General features: G+C 45.1%; 1 protein-coding gene across 6 annotated transcripts in view; it reads left to right on the top strand.

The window, feature by feature from the left end:
* Positions 1 to 19,701, top strand: part of LOC140105815 (heparan-alpha-glucosaminide N-acetyltransferase-like) — a 237,123-nt gene that overhangs the window by 104,199 nt on the left and 113,223 nt on the right. For 5 of the 6 annotated variants that reach the window (XR_011850641.1, XM_072129916.1, XM_072129914.1 and 2 more), the window contains exons 8-10: positions 4,412 to 4,488; positions 6,375 to 6,405; positions 18,348 to 18,508. Coding sequence is in view for 5 of the 6 variants with exons in the window: in XM_072129916.1 (XP_071986017.1) it covers positions 4,412 to 4,488; positions 6,375 to 6,405; positions 18,348 to 18,508 (269 nt within the window). In the remaining variant the exon portion in view is untranslated. The remainder of the gene's footprint in view (positions 1 to 4,411; positions 4,489 to 6,374; positions 6,406 to 18,347; positions 18,509 to 19,701) is intronic. The other variant, XM_072129915.1, reaches the window with a different exon arrangement.

Genomic DNA, 19,701 nt, shown 5'->3' with positions numbered 1-19,701 from the left:
GACAGCAGAGAGCTCAGGCGCTGGTCACAGCAGGGACAGCAGAGAGCTCAGGCGCTGGTCACAGCAGGGACAGCAGAGAGCTCAGGCGCTGGTCACAGCAGGGACAGCAGAGAGCTCAGGCGCTGGTCACAGCAGGGACAGCAGAGAGCTCAGGCGCTGGTCACAGCAGGGACAGCAGAGAGCTCAGGCGCTGGTCACAGCAGGGACAGCAGAGAGCTCAGGCGCCGGTCACAGCAGGGACAGCAGAGAGCTCAGGCGCCGGTCACAGCAGGGACAGCAGAGAGCTCAGGCGCAGAGCACAGCAGGGACAGCAGAGAGCTTCAAGAAGGGTCTAGATGCCTTTTTGCACTTAAATAACATTGATGGTTGTTATATAGAATTGTTTCCCCTCAATCCCTTCCTCATCCAATCCCTTCCCTTCCTTGGCTGAACTTGATGGACCTGTTATCTTTTTTCAACCGTATAAACTATGATACTATAATAATCAGCTGTTACAGTTATTAAATGTTTCTGCAAATTAGCTTTAGTGTTACTCCTGGTTCTTATGACAATCCAAATTTATTAAAATCCAATTGTTACAGAGACCAAAAATTTTTTGTCTGGGTAGAATGATAAACTATACAGTTCCAACTTGCATACAAATTCAACTTAAGAATAGACCTAGAGAGTTGAGCTCTAGACAAGGACTTTAGCTTAATCTTTAGTAATTCTCGGTAACATTGTAGCTTATGGCTTCCTCCCATAATCAGAGAAATAACTACAAATGGGATTGAACTGTAGTAGAAGTCATTAGGAATGGAATTGGGTGTGTGTCATGCCCTTATCTGCGGTTATATTGTATCTAGAAACAAACTTTTGTTGTTATCATTTTAAAGATAAGAATCTCATAAGGACTGTGGTTCTCTGAGCTACAGAACTGGAGATACGGACAAAATAGCAGGAATTGGATTTTTATCTTCAACTTCAACATTTCCAGCTATAAAGCATTCCTCTAGGATCTAGGGATGTCTAAAAGTACACCCCTCTGCAGCCTCTCCACCTCTTTCCTCATCTCAAAAAAAATATGACACTTCTCTGCTCATTGTTTGAGATCTTTTGTAGATTATTTTTTATCGGTAAATGGGCAAAGTTTTACATAAAAGAGGAAATTGTAGAATGGACATTTCATATCCTACCGGAGGACATATCCTACCTGAGGACATATCCTACCTGAGGACATACCCTACCTGAGGACATACCCTACCTGAGGACATATCCTACCTGAGGACATACCCTACCTGAGGACATACCCTACCTGAGGACATACCCTACCTGAGGACATATCCTACCTGAGGACATATCCTACCTGAGGGTGCAAGTAGTAGTGGGGTAAAATCAGGGACAGGTTTCCATGAACATAAATGTAGTTGTGCTTCATAACTGACCTATTAAATTTAGTTTTTGCATCAACATCCCCAATGCTTATGAGGCTTAGAAATTCCTGTTGCTTTTGATAGGTCAAATAAAGTCACCTTCTTGAGATTGTGATGCCTTTTAATAGCTAACTGATATACAAGATGTTACAAGCTTTCAGGACAGCTCTGGTCCCTTCATCAGGCCTGGTAAGAGACCTAAGCTGTCCTGAAAGCTTGTAACATTGTAAATATCAGGTAGCCATTAACTGCCATTCAACTGGCGAACACAGTACAAAACTTTTTCTTATGAGGTTAAGGGGACCCTAAATCTATAAATACATTTTTCTACATAAATATATTGATCTATCCATAGCATTGGTCAGCAGTATATATAAACCAGTAAATGTGAAGTAAAATCAAGGAAGAGGGATGGGAAGGAGAATTCTATCTCTGTTCTGTATATTCTATTGTATATGAGAGATAAAATAATTCAAGCTTTTCTATAACATTTTCCTCTTTGCTATATAATGTGTATATTGTGTATATAATGTGTATATTGTGTGTATATTGTGTGTATATTGTGTGTATATTGTGTGTATATTGTGTGTATATTGTGTGTATATTGTGTGTATATTGTGTATATATTGTGTATATATTGTGTATATATTGTGTATATATTGTGTATATATTGTGTATATATTGTGTATAATGTGTATAATGTGTATAATGTGTATAATGTGTATAATGTGTATAATGTGTATAATGTGTATAATGTGTATAATGTGTATAATGTGTATAATGTGTATAATGTGTATAATGTGTATAATGTGTATAATGTGTATAATGTGTATAATGTGTATAATGTGTATAATGTGTATAATGTGTATAATGTGTATAATGTGTATAATGTGTATAATGTGTATAATGTGTATAATGTGTATAATGTGTATAATGTGTATAATGTGTATAATGTGTATAATGTGTATAATGTGTATAATGTGTATAATGTGTATAATGTGTATAATGTGTATAATGTGTATAATGTGTATAATGTGTATAATGTGTATAATGTGTATAATGTGTATAATGTGTATAATGTGTATAATGTGTATAATGTGTATAATGTGTATAATGTGTATAATGTGTATAATGTGTATAATGTGTATAATGTGTATAATGTGTATAATGTGTATAATGTGTATAATGTGTATAATGTGTATATTGTGTATATTGTGTATGCTGGAGCTTAGGAGAACGAGGGACGGATCGCGTGGTAATTACAGTGACCAGAGAAGGTTATTAGACATTTTTCATAGGGAGGCCATAAATCTGGTGTCCATTTCATTACGTGTTGAAACTTCCCGCAGCTCATTGGAGAAGAGGGATACTTGATGATGGAAAACCAAACCTTGACGAGCTGCTCCTAATCTGCTAATCACAAGACTTAACCCTCAAGCTTCTACACAGAAGAAATATCATCCTTCTTTACATGAAATTGCACTATGTACTGTGTCCTGTGTCCTGTGTCCTGTTTAGTGATGAGCAGACTGGTTGGGGCTCGGCATTCAACGCCCCTCGCTTCTCGCTCCCCATGATGTAATTTTCCCAGATCTTCATGGATTTTCCTGATCGTGAGTATAGGCGGTCCCCTACTTAAGAACACCCAACTTACAGATGACCCCTAGTTACAAACGGACCTCTGGACTTTGGTAATTTATTGTACTTTAGCCCCAGGATATAATAATCATCTATAACAGTTATCACAGGTGTCTGTAATGAAGATTTATTGTTACTCCTGGTTCTTATGACAATCCAACATTTTTTAAATCCAATTGGTACAGAGACCAAAAAAGTTTTGTCTGAGGTTACAATGATAAAGTATACAGTTCCGACTTACATACAAATTCAACAAACAAATAACAAACCTCCAGAACCTATTGTCATGGATGCACCTGCGATCCATATCACGGATTGTGGGCACACCTGTGCCCCTCTAAGTGGCGCGGCTCACCCCAGCCTGGACTCACCTCTCCATGTACCTGATCTGGCTCCGGTCCTGACTAGGCTGCATGTGCGTCCCCACTCCCTAGGGTGCATGCGCCTGCTTTCTAGGATTTAAAGGGCCAGCCACCTCATGATTGGCGCTGGCATTTCCGGCTCTTCTACACAATTCGGCGGCTCCCAGCATTCCCCGCCAGATCTTCAAGCAATTTCCTCTGAAGTGAAAGCCCTTCTACGTTCCTGTGTGTTTCCAGTGTTCCTCCTTGTTCCTGTGTTTCCATTTTTCCTCTGTGTTCCGTTTTCCTGCTGTGAGTTCCACTGTTCTCTCCAGTACTGTACTTCCACTGTCATCCAAGGCACGGACTATATTCTGCAGGAGACCAGGTGCCACTTAGACTCCGGTCCCAGGTGTTGGTTAGTACCACCTACCGCAGTCGTCCAGAGGGTCCACAGACCCAGAACCCTGACTATCTTGTACGTAACCTGGGGACTGCCTGTATTACCAGTTTGGGTTTGGGTCCGCTCCTCAATGGTTCTGTTACCAGTTCAATATTACTCAGCACTTCTACCTAGTGAACACGAAAGAGAGTGACTTTACAAGAATATGGACATGCCTGAGGATGAAGGGGTCCCTGAGGATGAAGGGGTCCCTGAGGATGAAGGGGTCCCTGAGGATGAAGGGGTCCCTGAGGATGAAGGGGTCCCTGAGGATGAAGGGGTCCCTGAGGATGAAGGGGCCTCTGAGGATCAGGGGTCTCTGAGGATCAGGGGTGCCTGAGGATCAGGGGTGCCTGAGGATCCAGGGTCTCTGAGGATGAAGGGTCCCTGAATCCGGGGTCTCTGAGGATCAGGGGTGCCTGAGGATGAAGGGTCCCTGAGGATGAAGGGTGCCTGAGGATCCAGGGGTGCCTGAGGATCCAGGGTCTCTGAGGATGAAGGGTCTGCTTAGTGCTAGGGACTTTACATCATTAACTGTATTTCATTTGCAAAATTAAAATATTTTTCTCTCTTTCCAGCTTCTCCTTAACTGTAATGGTGTTTGTCAACTATGGAGGGGGCGGCTATTGGTTCTTCCAGCACGCTCCTTGGAACGGTAAGCAAAAAGTCCCATAAAAAAAATAATAAAAACAGCCCACACATCTTAGAAAAAAACCTTTTAAGCAAATCAGCAATCTCCTTATTGATCCATAAGAGAAAAGGAATTAATATGGACCACCGTCTGCTTAGCAGGTTGGGGTATTTAACAATGAACTCTGCCTTAACTTCATAAAAGCCACTTCGACAAATCAGCAGGACGGTATTGATCTTAAAATAAGCTGCAGATTGCTAAATGTATTTTCTTGCTTCACCAGGGACATTATTTTCATGATCAAGAATTTATTTGTTTAACCACTCCAGTCCCAGCACTTGCTTTTCCTGGTGTAGGTGTATGCGCTGCTGTTATGCTTTTTACTTTAGTTATCAAGTTTGAGTTAATGATAGTTTTACGTAAACAGCATTTTATTCATAGACGCGCTCCAGTCTGGGACTTACCTCCTCATAGAAGCCAATCAGATTAGTCTGACGTGACTGATCTCTCATAAACCCATTCTGAGGTTATGTACGGTGAGATACTCTAGGATAGCATCTCTAACAAACCCCTCAAATATTTTTTCAGCAACAGAAGTTAGACTCACGGGTCTGTAGTTTCCAGGATTGCGTTTTGATCCTCTTTTGCATACTGGCACCACATTTTGCTATACGCCAATCCTGTGGAACAGAACCAGTCCCCAAGGAATCTTGAAACATTAAAGATAATGGTCTGTCTACCACATTACATAGTTCATGCAGAGCCCGGGGGTGTATGGCACCCGGGCCTGGTGATTTGTCTTTTTTACTTGTTGTGAGGCGGTGCTGTACCTCTTCCTTTGTTAAATTATTGACATTCAAAGGAGAATTTACATCATTCCTCATCATGCCTTCACCAGGGGATTTTTCTGGGTAAAGACTGTCAAGAAGGCAACATTCAGTAGATTGGCCCTTACCTCATCTCCTTCCACCATAACCCCCATGTTATTACTCAGAGGGTCCACACTCAACATCTCTATTTTCTTATAATTTATACACTTATATACTTTAACTCTCTACTTTTGCAGCCTTTTTCAGCTTTTTACAGGATTTTTCTCTATAATCCTGTAGCGCCTCATCGCTACCTTTGCACCTTAAACGCCTTATCTTTCTCGCTTGTTGGTCTCCTTACAATACTAGTTAACCACATTGGCTTTTTCTTGTTCCTCTTATGCTTTTTTCCCATATGGTATGGTAACCCTTTTTTAAAATATTTGTTTAAAAGTCCCAATTTTTTTTTGTGTGCTTTTGTTTTCAAGAACATTATCCCAGTTTATGCCTACAAAGTCCTCCCTTAGCTGCTGAAACTTTGCCCTCCTGAAGTTTACATATGTTCGTTGCCCCTCTACTAACCATCTTAGTAAAGCATAAAATAAAATCATTGCTATTCTGGTCACTATTACCCAGGATCCCCCCAACCTGTAATTTTGATATCACATAGTACAAGCAGAAGAAGCATTTACAGAACGTTGCAATATATGGCATATAAGAATACTGTAATAATGCTATATAAATAAATCCAACAACGAGGAAGCATATTTATTGCACCAGTGGAAAAAGATACAACGTTTCAGCTATCTCAATGTAGCCATTTTCAAGTATACTTGAAAATGGCTACATTGAGATAGCTGAAACGTTGTATCTTTTTCCACTGGTGCAATAAATATCACCATTGAATCACGGAGTGCTGCTTCCTCGTTGTTGGATTTACTTGTGTAAGGGTCTTCTGAGCCAGAGTCCCCGAAGCGTGCACCCACACGGATCTTAATCCAGGATACCACAGTGCTACTCCACCAACTCCCCCTTTTTTTGTGCCTTGTAATAATGCTATATATTACACTGTGTATTCTAAAATCTAATATATTTTTTCAGGTTTAACAGTCGCAGATTTGGTCATGCCATGGTAAGTACTTTATCTAATAACACTTATGGGGTATACAAGCTGCTTTCTTTCTTTGTGATCAGAAGGCCCTGTGATGGATGTAGTTACAGTGGCTGGGACACCAAGTAATCAGCATGATATGCCCTATTTGGATAGCTTGACATTACAAAAATAAGCAAATTGGCAATGAAATTGTGCTGAAATATAATATACAGGCGGTCCCCTACTTAAGGACACCCGACTTACAGATACCTAGTTACAGACGGACCCCTCTGCCCCCTCTGCCCCCTGTGACCTCACTGGATGTTACTATAGTTCCCGGCTGCAATGATCAGCTGTAAGATGTCTGTAATGAAGATTTATTCATAATCCTTGGTCCAATTACAGCAAAAAAGTTTGAAACTCCCGATTGCCACCGGAGCAAAAAAATTTTTTGTCTGGATCTACAATTATAAAATACACAGTTTCGACTTGCATAAAAATTCAACTTAAGAACAAACCCATGGACCCCATCTTGTATGTAACCCGGGGACTGCTTGTAATATAATTAAAGGGAACCTACCACCCCGATTCTACCTATAAAGGTAGAAGGGGTGGTAGGTGGATGGATGGGACGTGAGGATAGCCCTTTTTTGGGCTAATCCTCACGTCCCGGGTGTCTTTTACAAAACTTTATTACATATATATGCAAAATTTTTTATGCGGCTACTGGGGTCTATATATGCGGCTATAGAGGTTACTGTACAGGGAGGGGGAGGGGATAAGCTGTGACATCATTTATTGTCAGTAGTGATGTAATGATGGGTCAGTGTTATCTATATAGAGGTCATTGTACAGGGAGGGGGAGGAGATAAGCTGTGACATCATCTATTGTCAGTAGTGATGTAATGATGGGTCAGTGTTATCTATATAGAGGTCATTGTACAGGGAGGGGAAGGAGATAAGCTCTGACATCATCTATTGTCAGTAGTGATGTAATGATGGGTCAGTGTTATCTATATAGAGGTCATTGTACAGGAGGGGGAGGAGATAAGCTGTGACATCATCTATTGTCAGTAGTGATGTAATGATGGGTCAGTGTTATCTATATAGAGGTCATTGTACAGGGAGGGGGAGGAGATAAGCTGTGACATCATCTATTGTCAGTAGTGATGTAATGATGGGTCAGTGTTATCTATATAGAGATCATTGTACAAGGAGGGGGAGGAGATAAGCTCTGACATCATCTATTGTCAGTAGTGATGTAATGATGGGTCAGTGTTATCTATATAGAGGTCATTGTACAGGGAGGGGGAGATAAGCTGTGACATCATCTATTGTCAGTAGTGATGTAATGATGGGTCAGTGTTATCTATATAGAGGTCATTGTACAGGGAGGGGGAGGAGATAAGCTGTGACATCATCTATTGTCAGTAGTGATGTAATGATGGGTCAGTGTTATCTATATAGAGGTCATTGTACAGGGAGGAGGAGGAGATAAGCTGTGACATCATCTATTGTCAGTAGTGATGTAATGATGGGTCAGTGTTATCTATATAGAGGTCATTGTACAGGAGGGGGAGGAGATAAGCTGTGACATCATCTATTGTCAGTAGTGATGTAATGATGGGTCAGTGTTATCTATATAGAGGCCATTGTACAGGGAGGGGGAGGAGATAAGCTGTGACATCTATTGTCAGTAATGATGTAATGATGGGTCAGTGTTATCTATATAGAGGTCATTGTACTGGGAGTGGGAGGGGATAAGCTGTGACATCATCTATTGTCAGTAGTGATGTAATGATGGGTCAGTGTTATCTATATAGAGGTCATTGTACAGGGAGGAGGAGGAGATAAGCTGTGACATCATCTATTGTCAGTAGTGATGTAATGATGGGTCAGTGTTATCTATATAGAGGTCATTGTACAGGGAGGGGGAGATAAGCTGTGACATCATCTATTGTCAGTAGTGATGTAATGATGGGTCAGTGTTATCTATATAGAGGTCATTGTACAGGGAGGGGGAGATAAGCTGTGACATCATCTATTGTCAGTAGTGATGTAATGATGGGTCAGTGTTATCTATATAGAGGTCATTGTACAGGGAGGGGGAGGAGATAAGCTGTGACATCATCTATTGTCAGTAGTGATGTAATGATGGGTCAGTGTTATCTATATAGAGGTCATTGTACAGGGAGGGGGAGGAGATAAGCTGTGACATCATCTATTGTCAGTAGTGATGTAATGATGGGTCAGTGTTATCTATATAGAGGTCATTGTACTGGGAGTGGGAGGGGATAAGCTGTGACATCATCTATTGTCAGTAGTGATGTAATGATGGGTCAGTGTTATCTATATAGAGGTCATTGTACTGGGAGTGGGAGGAGATAAGCTGTGACATCATCTATTGTCAGTAGTGATGTAACGATGGGTCAGTGTTATCTATATAGAGGTCATTGTACAGGGAAGAGGAGGAGATAAGATGTGACATCATCTATTGTCAGTAGTGATGTAATGATGGGTCAGTGTTATCTATATAGAGGTCATTGTACAGGAGGGGGAGGGGATAAGCTGGGACATCATATATTGTCAGTAGTGATGTAATGATTAGAGATGAGCGAACACTAAAATGCTCGGGTACTCGTTATTCGAGACGAACTTTTCCCGATGCTCGAGTGCTCGTCTCGAATAACGAACCCCATTGAAGTCAATGGGAGACTCGAGCATTTTTCAAGGGGACCAAGGCTCTGCACAGGGAAGCTTGGCCAAACACCTGGGAACCTCAGAAAAGGATGGAAACACCACGGAAATGGACAGGAAACAGCAGGGGCAGCATGCATGGATGCCTCTGAGGCTGCATAATCGCACCATTATGCCAAAATTATGGGCAACAGCATGGCCATGACAGAGTGACAGAATGAAGCTAGATAGCATCTAAAACATCCAATAATTGACCCTGACACTATAGGGGACGGCATGCAGAGGCAGCGGCAGCAGGCTAGAGAGTGTCATGGCGACATACCCTAAATGGACTCAGGCTTCAAACCAATGGGTGGCAGAGAGGAACCAAAGGAGGTGAGCAAGAAGCGCTCAAATAATATCGGTACATGATAAAAGTTTGCCAGTATATTTTGTGGATTACACAGCAGGGTGGCGACAAAGTTAACATGGAAGCCATGAAAACAACCCAAAATTCTGCCTGACACAGCTCGTTTGATAAGGGGACCATGTATGGAGGCAGTGAACTAGTAGTAGATTAAAGGTGCTGCAGTTAAAACTATGTTAGTTGGATCTTGGCATGGAGCTGGCGCTCCGCTGCCAGGCGAGCTTTCGCCAATCCAAGCCCGTGTCTCTAGGCTACTCCCCAAACAGCACTTCTAAGAACCTTTTGTATAAGATCAAGTGTAGTAGCGTTCTTATAAGTTTAGGATATGCCGGGTGAGGGGAATGTAAACAGATGCGCAAGAAGCGCTGAAATAATATCCCTAAATGGTAAAAGTTTGCAAGTATATTTTGTGGATTACACAGCAGGGTGGCGACAAAGTTAACAACTTTGATGTGGAATGCCCTGTAATAGCTCTTGGGCGGTGTGCCTTTTATCGCCTAGGCTCAGCAGTTTCAGCACCGCCTGCTGTCGCTTAGCGACGGCACTGCTGCTGTGCCTAGAGCTACCGACTGATGGCGCCATGCCCACGGATGGTAATTCGGAGGAGGAGGAGGTGGAGGAGGGGTGGGAGGAGGTATAGTAGGCCTTTGAGACCTGGACCGAGGTAGGCCCCGCAATTCTCTGCGTCGGCAGTATATGACCAGCCCCAGGGTCAGACTCGGTCCCAGCCTGCACCAAGTTAAGTGTAGTAGCGTTCTCATAAGTTTGGGATATGGCGGGTGAGGGGAATGTAAACAGATGCGCAAGAAGCGCATGATGCGCATGGAGCTGGCGTTCCGCTGCCAGGCGAGCTTTCGCCAATCCAAGCCCCTGTCTCTAGGCTACTCCCCAAACAGCACTTCTAAGAACCTTTTGTATAAGATCAAGTGTAGTAGCGTTCTTATAAGTTTAGGATATGCCGGGTGAGGGGAATGTAAACAGATGCGCAAGAAGCGCTGAAATAATATCCCTAAATGGTAAAAGTTTGCCAGTATATTTTGTGGATAACACAGCAGGGTGGCGACAAAGTTAACAACTTTGATGTGGAATCCATGAAAACAACCCAAATTTCTGCCTGACACACCTCGTTTGATAAAGGGACGATGTATGGAGGCAGCTATATGGACGACTTTTGGAGGTAGCAATGGAGACAACGTGTGGAGGCTGCTATGGAGACAATTTAATTTGGATAGTGCCTGTATGTGGCAGTCCCAAACATTTTTCAAACCAGAGGAGCAGGTAGGTGGCCCTCCAGTAAAATGGGATAGATTGAGTGCCTGTATGTGGCAGTCCCAAAAATGTTTCAAACCAGAGGAGCAGGTAGGTGGCCCTGCAGTAAAATGGAATAGATTGAGTGCCTGTATGTGGCAGTCCCAAAAATTGTTCAAACCAGAGGAGCAGGTAGGTGGCCCTGCAGTAAAATGGAATAGATTGAGTGCCTGTATGTGGCAGTCCCAAAAATTGTTCAAACCAGAGGAGCAGGTAGGTGGCCCTGCAGTAAAATGGAATAGATTGAGTGCCTGTATGTGGCAGTCCCAAAAATGTTTCAAACCAGAGGAGCAGGTAGGTGGCCCTCCAGTAAAATGGAATAGATTGAGTGCCTGTATGTGGCAGTCCCAAAAATTGTTCAAACCAGAGGAGCAGGTAGGTGGCCCTGCAGTAAAATGGAATAGATTGAGTGCCTGTATGTGGCAGTCCCAAAAATGTTTCAAACCAGAGGAGCAGGTAGGTGGCCCTCCAGTAAAATGGAATAGATTGAGTGCCTGTATGTGGCAGTCCCAAAAATTGTTCAAACCAGAGGAGCAGGTAGGTGGCCCTGCAGTAAAATGGAATAGATTGAGTGCCTGTATGTGGCACTCACAAAAATTGTTTCAAACAGAGGACCGGGTAGGTGGCCCTCCAGAAAAATTAAATGCATGAAGTACTATAGCAAGAGCCAGTGGGCCCTGTCAAAAAATAGCCATTTTCCTCTGCTTTACTGTACAAAGAGGAGGAGAAGGAGGAAAATGAGGAGGAGGAGGAGGAGTGGATCAATTATTCAGGTTGAGCTTCCTTCACCTGGTGGAGATTGGAAATTCTGAGAAATCCAGCCTTTATTCATTTTAATAAGCGTCAGCCTGTCAGCGCTGTCAGTCGACAGGCGTGTACGCTTATCGGTGATGATGCCACCAGCTGCACTGAAAACCCGCTCGGACAAGACGCTAGCGGCAGGGCAGGCAAGAACCTCCAAGGCGTACAGCGCCAGTTCGTGCCACATGTCCAGCTTTGAAACCCAGTAGTTGTAGGGAGCTGTGTGATCATTTAGGACGATGGTATGGTCAGCTACGTACTCCCTCACCATCTTTCTGTAAAGATCAGCCCTACTCTGCCGAGACTGGGGACAGGTGACAGTGTCTTGCTGGGGTGACATAAAGCTGGCAAAAGCCTTGTAAAGCGTACCCTTGCCAGTGCTGGACAAGCTGCCTGCTCGCCTACTCTCCCTCGCTACTTGTCCCGCAGAACTACGCACTCTGCCGCTAGCGCTGTCAGAAGGGAAATACTGTTTCAGCTTGTGCACCAGGGCCTGCTGGTATTCATGCATTCTCACACTCCTTTCCTCTCCAGGGATGAGAGTGGGAAGATTTTGCTTGTACCGTGGGTCCAGGAGAGTGAACACCCAGTAATCGGTGCTGGAATAAATTCTTTGAACGCGAGGGTCACGGGATAGGCAGCCTAGCATGAAATCTGCCATATGCGCCAGAGTACCAACGCGTAAGAATTCACTCCCCTCACTGGCCTGACTGTCCATTTCCTCCTCCTCCAACTCCTCCAACTCCTCTTCTTCTGCCCATACACGCTGAACAGTGAAGGACTCAACAATGGTCCCCTCTTGTGTCTCGCCAACATTCTCCTCCTCTTCCTCCTCATCCTCCTCCACCTCCACCTCCTCCGATATGCGCTGAGAAACAGACCTCAGGGTGCTTTGGCTATCAACAAGGGAATATTCTTCCCCCGTCTCTTGTGACGAGCGCAAAGCTTCCGACTTCATGCTGACCAGAGAGTTTTTCAACAGGCCAAGCAGCGGGATGGTGAGGCTGATGATGGCGGCATCGCCACTGACCATCTGTGTTGACTCCTCAAAGTTACTCAGCACCTGACAGATATCAGACATCCACGTCCACTCCTCATTGTAGACTTGAGGAAGCTGACTGACCTGACTACCAGTTCTGGTGGAAGTTGACATCTGGCAGTCTACAATCGCTCTGCGCTGCTGGTAAACTCTGGATAACATGGTCAGTGTTGAATTCCACCTCGTGGGCACGTCGCACAACAGTCGGTGAGCGGGCAGTTGGAGGCGGCGCTGCGCTGCCCTGAGAGTGGCAGCATCTGGGCTGGACTTCCTGAAATGCGCACAGATGCGGCGCACCTTCGTGAGCAAATCAGACAGATTGGGGTATGTCTTGAGGAAACGCTGCACTATCAGATTTAACACATGGGCCAGGCATGGCACATGTGTCAGTCTGCCGAGTTGCAGAGCCGCCACCAGGTTACGGCCGTTGTCACACACAACCATTCCCGGCTTGAGGTTCAGCGGTGCCAGCCACAGATCAGTCTGCGCCGTGATGCCCTGTAATAGCTCTTGGGCGGTGTGCCTTTTGTCGCCTAGGCTCAGCAGTTTGAGCACCGCCTGCTGTCGCTTAGCGACGGCACTGCTGCTGTGCCTAGAGCTACCGACTGATGGCGCCGTGCCCACGGATGGTAGTTCGGAGGAGGAGGTGGAGGAGGGGTGGGAGGAGGAGGAGGCATAGTAGGCCTGAAACACCTGGACCGAGGTAGGCCCCGCAATCCTCGGCGTCGGCAGTATATGAGCAGCCCCAGGGTCAGACTCGGTCCCAGCCTCCACCAAGTTAACCCAATGTGCCGTCAGCGATATATAGTGGCCCTGCCCGGCAGCACTCGTCCACGTGTCCGTGGTCAGGTGGACCTTGTCAGAAACGGCGTTGGTCAGGGCACGGATGATGTTGTCTGACACGTGCTGGTGCAGGGCTGGGACGGCACATCGGGAAAAGTAGTGGCGGCTGGGGACCGAATACCGAGCGGCGGCCGCCGCCATGAGGTTGCGAAAGGCCTCGGTCTCTACTAGCCTATAGGGCAGCATCTCCAGGCTAAGCAATCTGGAGATGTGCACATTAAGGGCTTGGGCGTGCGGGTGGGTTGCACTATATTTGCGTTTCCGCTCCAGCGTCTGGGGTATGGAGAGCTGAACGCTGGTGGATGCTGTGGAGGATCGTGGAGGCGACGATGGGGTTTTTGTGGCAGGGTCCTGGGCAGGGGGCTGACTAGCAGCTGACACAGGGGAAGGAGCAGTGGTGTGCACGGCCGGAGGTGAACGGGCTTGTTGCCACTGAGTGGGGTGCTTAGCATTCATATGCCTGCGCATACTGGTGGTAGTTAAGCTAGTAGTGGTGGAACCCCTGCTGAGCCTGGTTTGGCAAATGTTGCACACCACAGTCCGTCGGTCATCCGGTGTTTCCTTAAAGAACCTCCACACTTCTGAAGATCTAGCCCTCGCCGCAAGAGCCCTCACCACGGGAGCTTCACTAGTTGACAGTGGCGCTGATGCACCAGCTCTGGCCCTGCCTCTCCGTCTGGCCCCACCACTGCCTCTTCCAACCTGTTCAGGTCGAGGACTCTCCTCCGTCTCAGAAGCACTGTGTTCACCCGGCCTCTCAACCCAGCTTGGGTCTGTCACCTCATCATCCTCCGATCCCTCAGTCTGCTCCCCCCTCGGACTTCCTGCCCTGACAACAACTTCCCCACTGTCTGACAACCGTGTCTCCTCATCGTCGGACACCTCTTTACACACTTCCACTACGTCAAGAAGGTCATCATCACCCACAGACTGTGACTGGTGGAAAACCTGGGCATCGGAAAATTGCTCAGCAGCAACCGGACAAGTGGTTTGTGACTGTGGGAAGGGTCCAGAAAACAGTTCCTCAGAGTATGCCGGTTCAAATGCCAAATTTTCCTGGGAGGGGGCAGACTGGGGGGGAGGAGGCTGAGGTGCAGGAGCTGGAGGAGTGGCGATTTCGGTGACATGGGTGGACTGCGTGGAAGACTGACTGGTGGTGGACAAATTGCTCGAAGCATTGTCAGCAATCCACGACATCACCTGTTCGCACTGTTCTGGCCTCAACAGTGCTCTACCACGAGTCCCAGTAACTTCAGACATGAACCTAGGGAGTGTAGCTCTGCGGCGTTCCCCTGCTCCCTCATCAGCAGGTGGTGTCTCACCCCGCCCAGGACCACGGCCTCTGACCCCTGCAGTAGTTGGACGCCCACGTCCCCGCCCTCGTCCTCTACCCCTAGCCCTCGGGTTAAACATTTTTAAAATGAGAGTTATAACTTTATTTTTTTTTTTACTTTTTTTTGTTTTTTTTTGTTTTTTTTTTTTTTTGTGTGTTTTTTGTTTTTTTTTGAGTTTTTAAAACCAAACAATGCTATCCTATTGCTATGGCTATTTTCTAGCCAAGTATCAAAGGAAGCACAGTACTATGCCAGATGAGATGACACTGAGTTATTGCCTAATAGAAATCCAACCCCTACTGAATTTTGCCACTTCGGCCTTTGCTATGGATATGTGCGCCACTAAGCGCAGAACACAGCGGTCGCAAGTCCCACTACAAATTGCTCAGAATTGGCAAGTACATGCACTGCAGAAACTACAGCCACCAGCAGATCAACCAGAAATCAAATATATAGAACGCTACTGTAGGCTTCAAGAAGCTGTTTGTATTCTCCTATGGCTATTTTCTAGCCAAGTATCAAAGGAAGCACAGTACTATGCCAGATGAGATGACACTGAGTTATTGCCTAATAGAAATCCAACCCCTACTTAATTTTGCCACTTCAGCCTTTGCTATGGATATGTGCGCCACTAAGCGCAGAACACAGCGGTCGCAAGTCTCACTACAAATTGCTCAGAATTGGCAAGTACATGCACTGCAGAAACTACAGCCACCAGCAGATCAACCAGAAATCAAATATATAGAACGCTACTGTAGGCTTCAAGAAGCTGTTTGTATTCTCCTATGGCTATTTTCTAGCCAAGTATCAAAGGAAGCACAGTACTATGCCAGATGAGATGACACTGAGTTATTGCCTAATAGAAATCCAACCCCTACTTAATTTTGCCACTTCAGCCTTTGCTATGGATATGTGCGCCACTAAGCGCAGAACACAGCGGTCGCAAGTCTCACTACAAATTGCTCAGAATTGGCAAGTACATGCACTGCAGAAACTACAGCCACCAGCAGATCAACCAGAAATCAAATATATAGAACGCTACTGTAGGCTTCAAGAAGCTGTTTGTATTCTCCTATGGCTATTTTCTAGCCAAGTATCAAAGGAAGCACAGTACTATGCCAGATGAGATGACACTGAGTTATTGCCTAATAGAAATCCAACCCCTACTTAATTTTGCCACTTCAGCCTTTGCTATGGATATGTGCGCCACTAAGCGCAGAACACAGCGGTCGCAAGTCTCACTACAAATTGCTCAGAATTGGCAAGTACATGCACTGCAGAAACTACAGCCACCAGCAGATCAACCAGAAATCAAATATATAGAACGCTACTGTAGGCTTCAAGAAGCTGTTTGTATTCTCCTATGGCTATTTTCTAGCCAAGTATCAAAGGAAGCACAGTACTATGCCAGATGAGATGACACTGAGTTATTGCCTAATAGAAATCCAACCCCTACTGAATTTTGCCACTTCAGCCTTTGCTATGGATATGTGCGCCACTAAGCGCAGAACACAGCGGTCGCAAGTCTCACTACAAATTGCTCAGAATTGGCAAGTACATGCACTGCAGAAACTACAGCCACCAGCAGATCAACCAGAAATCAAATATATAGAACGCTACTGTATGCGTAAGTAAGCTCTTTGTATTCTCCTATGGCTATTTTCTAGCCAAGTATCAAAGGAAGCACAGTACTATGCCAGATGAGATGACACTGAGTTATTGCCTAATAGAAATCCAACCCCTACTGAATTTTCCCACTTCGGTCTTTGCTATGGATATGTGTGCCACTAAGAGCTAAACACAACGGTAGCAAGTCCCCCTGCTAATTCCTCACAAAATGGTAAAAGATGCAAATTAAAATAAAAAAAGTAGAACGTTATTGTAGCCCTAAGAAGGGCTGTTGGGTTCTTTGAGAATCACTCCTGCCTAACAGTAAGCTAATAGAACACCCTAACGCTTTCCCTGAGCAGCAGCAGCTCTCTCCCTAGCGGCATCCAGAGACAGAATGATCCGAGCAGCGCGGCCAGCGGCTAGTCTATCCCAGGGTCACCTGATCTGGCCAGCCAACCACTGCTATCTACGTGTAAGGGTACCACGTCATGCTGGGTGGAGTGCAGAGTCTCCTGGCTTGTGATTGGCTCTGTTTCTGGCCGCCAAAAAGCAAAACGGCGGGAGCTGCCATTTTCTCGAGCGGGCGAAGTATTCGTCCGAGTAACGAGCAGTTTCGAGTACCCTAATGCTCGACCGAGCATCAAGCTCGGACGAGCATGTTCGCTCATCTCTAGTAATGATCAGTCAGTGTTATCTTATGTATATTCTATGTAGAATATATTATATCCTTCTACTCTTCTATTACATCACTACTGACAATGATGTCCTTGGGGTCCTGTCAGGATTTGTATGTATATAAGAAGGACTTATCTATTCTGTATCTATTACACCACGTTCTCAGGACAGTGGTCGTCACCTGACAGGTCTCCACCAGCTACTTATATCCCACTGGCAATGTCTGTAATGGTCAATGAAGTCTGTTACTTACATTGTAAATTTTGACTTTTTAACTAAGGAAGCTTTTTACGTTTCCCTTTGGTTACACAAATCCCTCTGATCAGCTCTAGAAATGTTTGACCATGAACACTGCTTCCATGCAGAAGATGGTCTCTGACCTATGGATCTTATCAAATCTCTTAGGAATCAAGAATTCTGCTTCCAAATGGAGATGGGAAGGATACCGGTCATTTTTTGAGGGGGGCGAGACAAGAAGAATGCCAAAAATGCCGAGCTTTCATCTCCCACATTAATGACTGCAGCCAAATATGACACAAGAGATGAGTCCTTTCTGTATGATTGCGGTTGTACAATAAACAGCATGAAGTCAATAATGTGATTGCTGATGATTGAACGGGTCAGTCGAAAAATTATTACCCACTTTACAACCCATTAACATCTAAACGCACATTACAGGGACAGGCCGGCCACTCTAGAAAGTTGCTTACTTCAATGTAATGTGGAGTCATTTAGCATCTATTGGTAGTCGGGCACTGACATGTTGTAAGTGTCTCATCAGTCTTTGTGTTTATGATCTTACAGTGGTCATTTCCTATCTAAATTCTAGTATACAGTACAGTTGTGTTGTAGCTGTTTATAGCATCAAGGAAGTTAAGAAGGAATAAAGACGCAGGTCCATCAAGCCCAAACTATAATCCTACAATGTGATAAATCCCATAGTGTAGATGACTACTGCCCCATAGCAGGGGAAAAATTCCATCCCGATTCTGCTATAAAGGTCCATTGTCCTATCATATGAATCTAGTTTCCAAAACAACGAAAAGTCAAATAGTTAGTTCTGCATTGTCATGGGTGCCAATGCGATCCCGGGTTGCAGGGGCACCTGTGTACCTATGTATGCCCCTAACTCACCTGAACCGGTCCCAGCGGTGATCCCCGCAATGTACGCGGGGATATATTCCAGGTTGTTCAATTTCATTCATGGGTCCAATGACATTTATGTTGCTTGATTGTGATTTCTACTATATTTCTGTGCATGTTTCAGGTTTGTCTTCATCATTGGCACCTCGGTGGCTCTGGCTTTTAGTTCCATGTTGAAGAGGGGAATTCATCGTTCACAACTTGTGCGGAAACTGACATGGAGAACGTTGGTTCTTATGGCCATAGGAGTCTTATTCCTGAACTATGGCCCAGCTGATGGCCCATGTGAGTAGTAACTGCTGATAAGTAATGGCGTCCTCATTAATCTGCTGCCTGCAATGTATATCCTTCTCCTGGCATTCTAAAACTTTAGAGCTGACCTCTCACAAACCCTTTTCATATCACTTTTTTCCATAGTGACCATTGCCCGTAAATAGAGATGCGCGAGCACTAAAATGCTCGAGTGCTCGTTATTCGAGATGAACTTTTCCCGATGCTCGAGTGCTCGTCTGGAATAACGAGCCCCATTTGAGTCAATGGGAGACTCGAGCATTTTTCACTGAAAGAACACAGCGAAGAACACAGCGAAGAACACATTGCAGATGTTCGCGTACATCTGCTAACTTATCCGAAGACACGCGTGAAGAACGGTGTTCTTCACAATAGTATGTGAAGAACAATATGTGTGAAGAACACATTGCGGATGTTTCCATACATCTGCAATGTGTTCTTCACACATATTGTTCTTCACATACTATTGTGAAGAACACTGTTCGGCACGCTCTTCGGATAAGGTAGCAGATGTACGCGATCATGTGTTCTTCGCTGTGTTCTTCGCTGTGTTCTTCGCTGTGTTCTCCGTTGTGTTCTCCGTTGTGTTCTTCGTTGTGTTCTTCGCTGTGTTCTTCGCTGTGTTCTTCGCTGTGTTCTTCGCTGTGTTCTTCGCTGTGTTCTTCGCTGTGTTCTTCGCTGTGTTCTTCGCTGTGTTCTTTGCTGTGTTCTTTGCTGTGTTCTTTGCTGTGTTCTTTGCTGTGTTCTTTGCTGTGTTCTTTGCTGTGTTCTTTGCTGTGTTCTTTGCTGTGTTCTTTGCTGTGTTCTTTGCTGTGTTCTTTGCTGTGTTCTTTGCTGTGTTCTTTGCTGTGTTCTTTGCTGTGTTCTTTGCTGTGTTCTTCGCTGTGTTCTTCGCTGGGTTCTTCGCTGGGTTCTTTGCTGGGTTCTTTGCTGGGTTCTTTGCTGGGTTCTTTGCTGGGTTCTTTGCTGGGTTCTTTGCTGGGTTCTTTGCTGGGTTCTTTGCTGGGTTCTTTGCTGGGTTCTTTGCTGGGTTCTTTGCTGGGTTCTTTGCTGGGTTCTTCGCTGTGTTCTTCGCTGTGTTCTTCGCTGTGTTCTTCGCTGTGTTCTTCGCTGTGTTCTTCGCTGTGTTCTTCGCTGTGTTCTTCGCTGGGTTCTTCGCTGTGTTCTTCGCTGGGTTCTTCGCTGGG

The sequence above is a fragment of the Engystomops pustulosus genome, chromosome 11 (genome assembly GCF_040894005.1).
Source record: "Engystomops pustulosus chromosome 11, aEngPut4.maternal, whole genome shotgun sequence".
NCBI classification, from domain to species: domain Eukaryota; kingdom Metazoa; phylum Chordata; class Amphibia; order Anura; family Leptodactylidae; genus Engystomops; species Engystomops pustulosus.
This window is presented reverse-complemented; position numbering and strand designations above follow the sequence as displayed.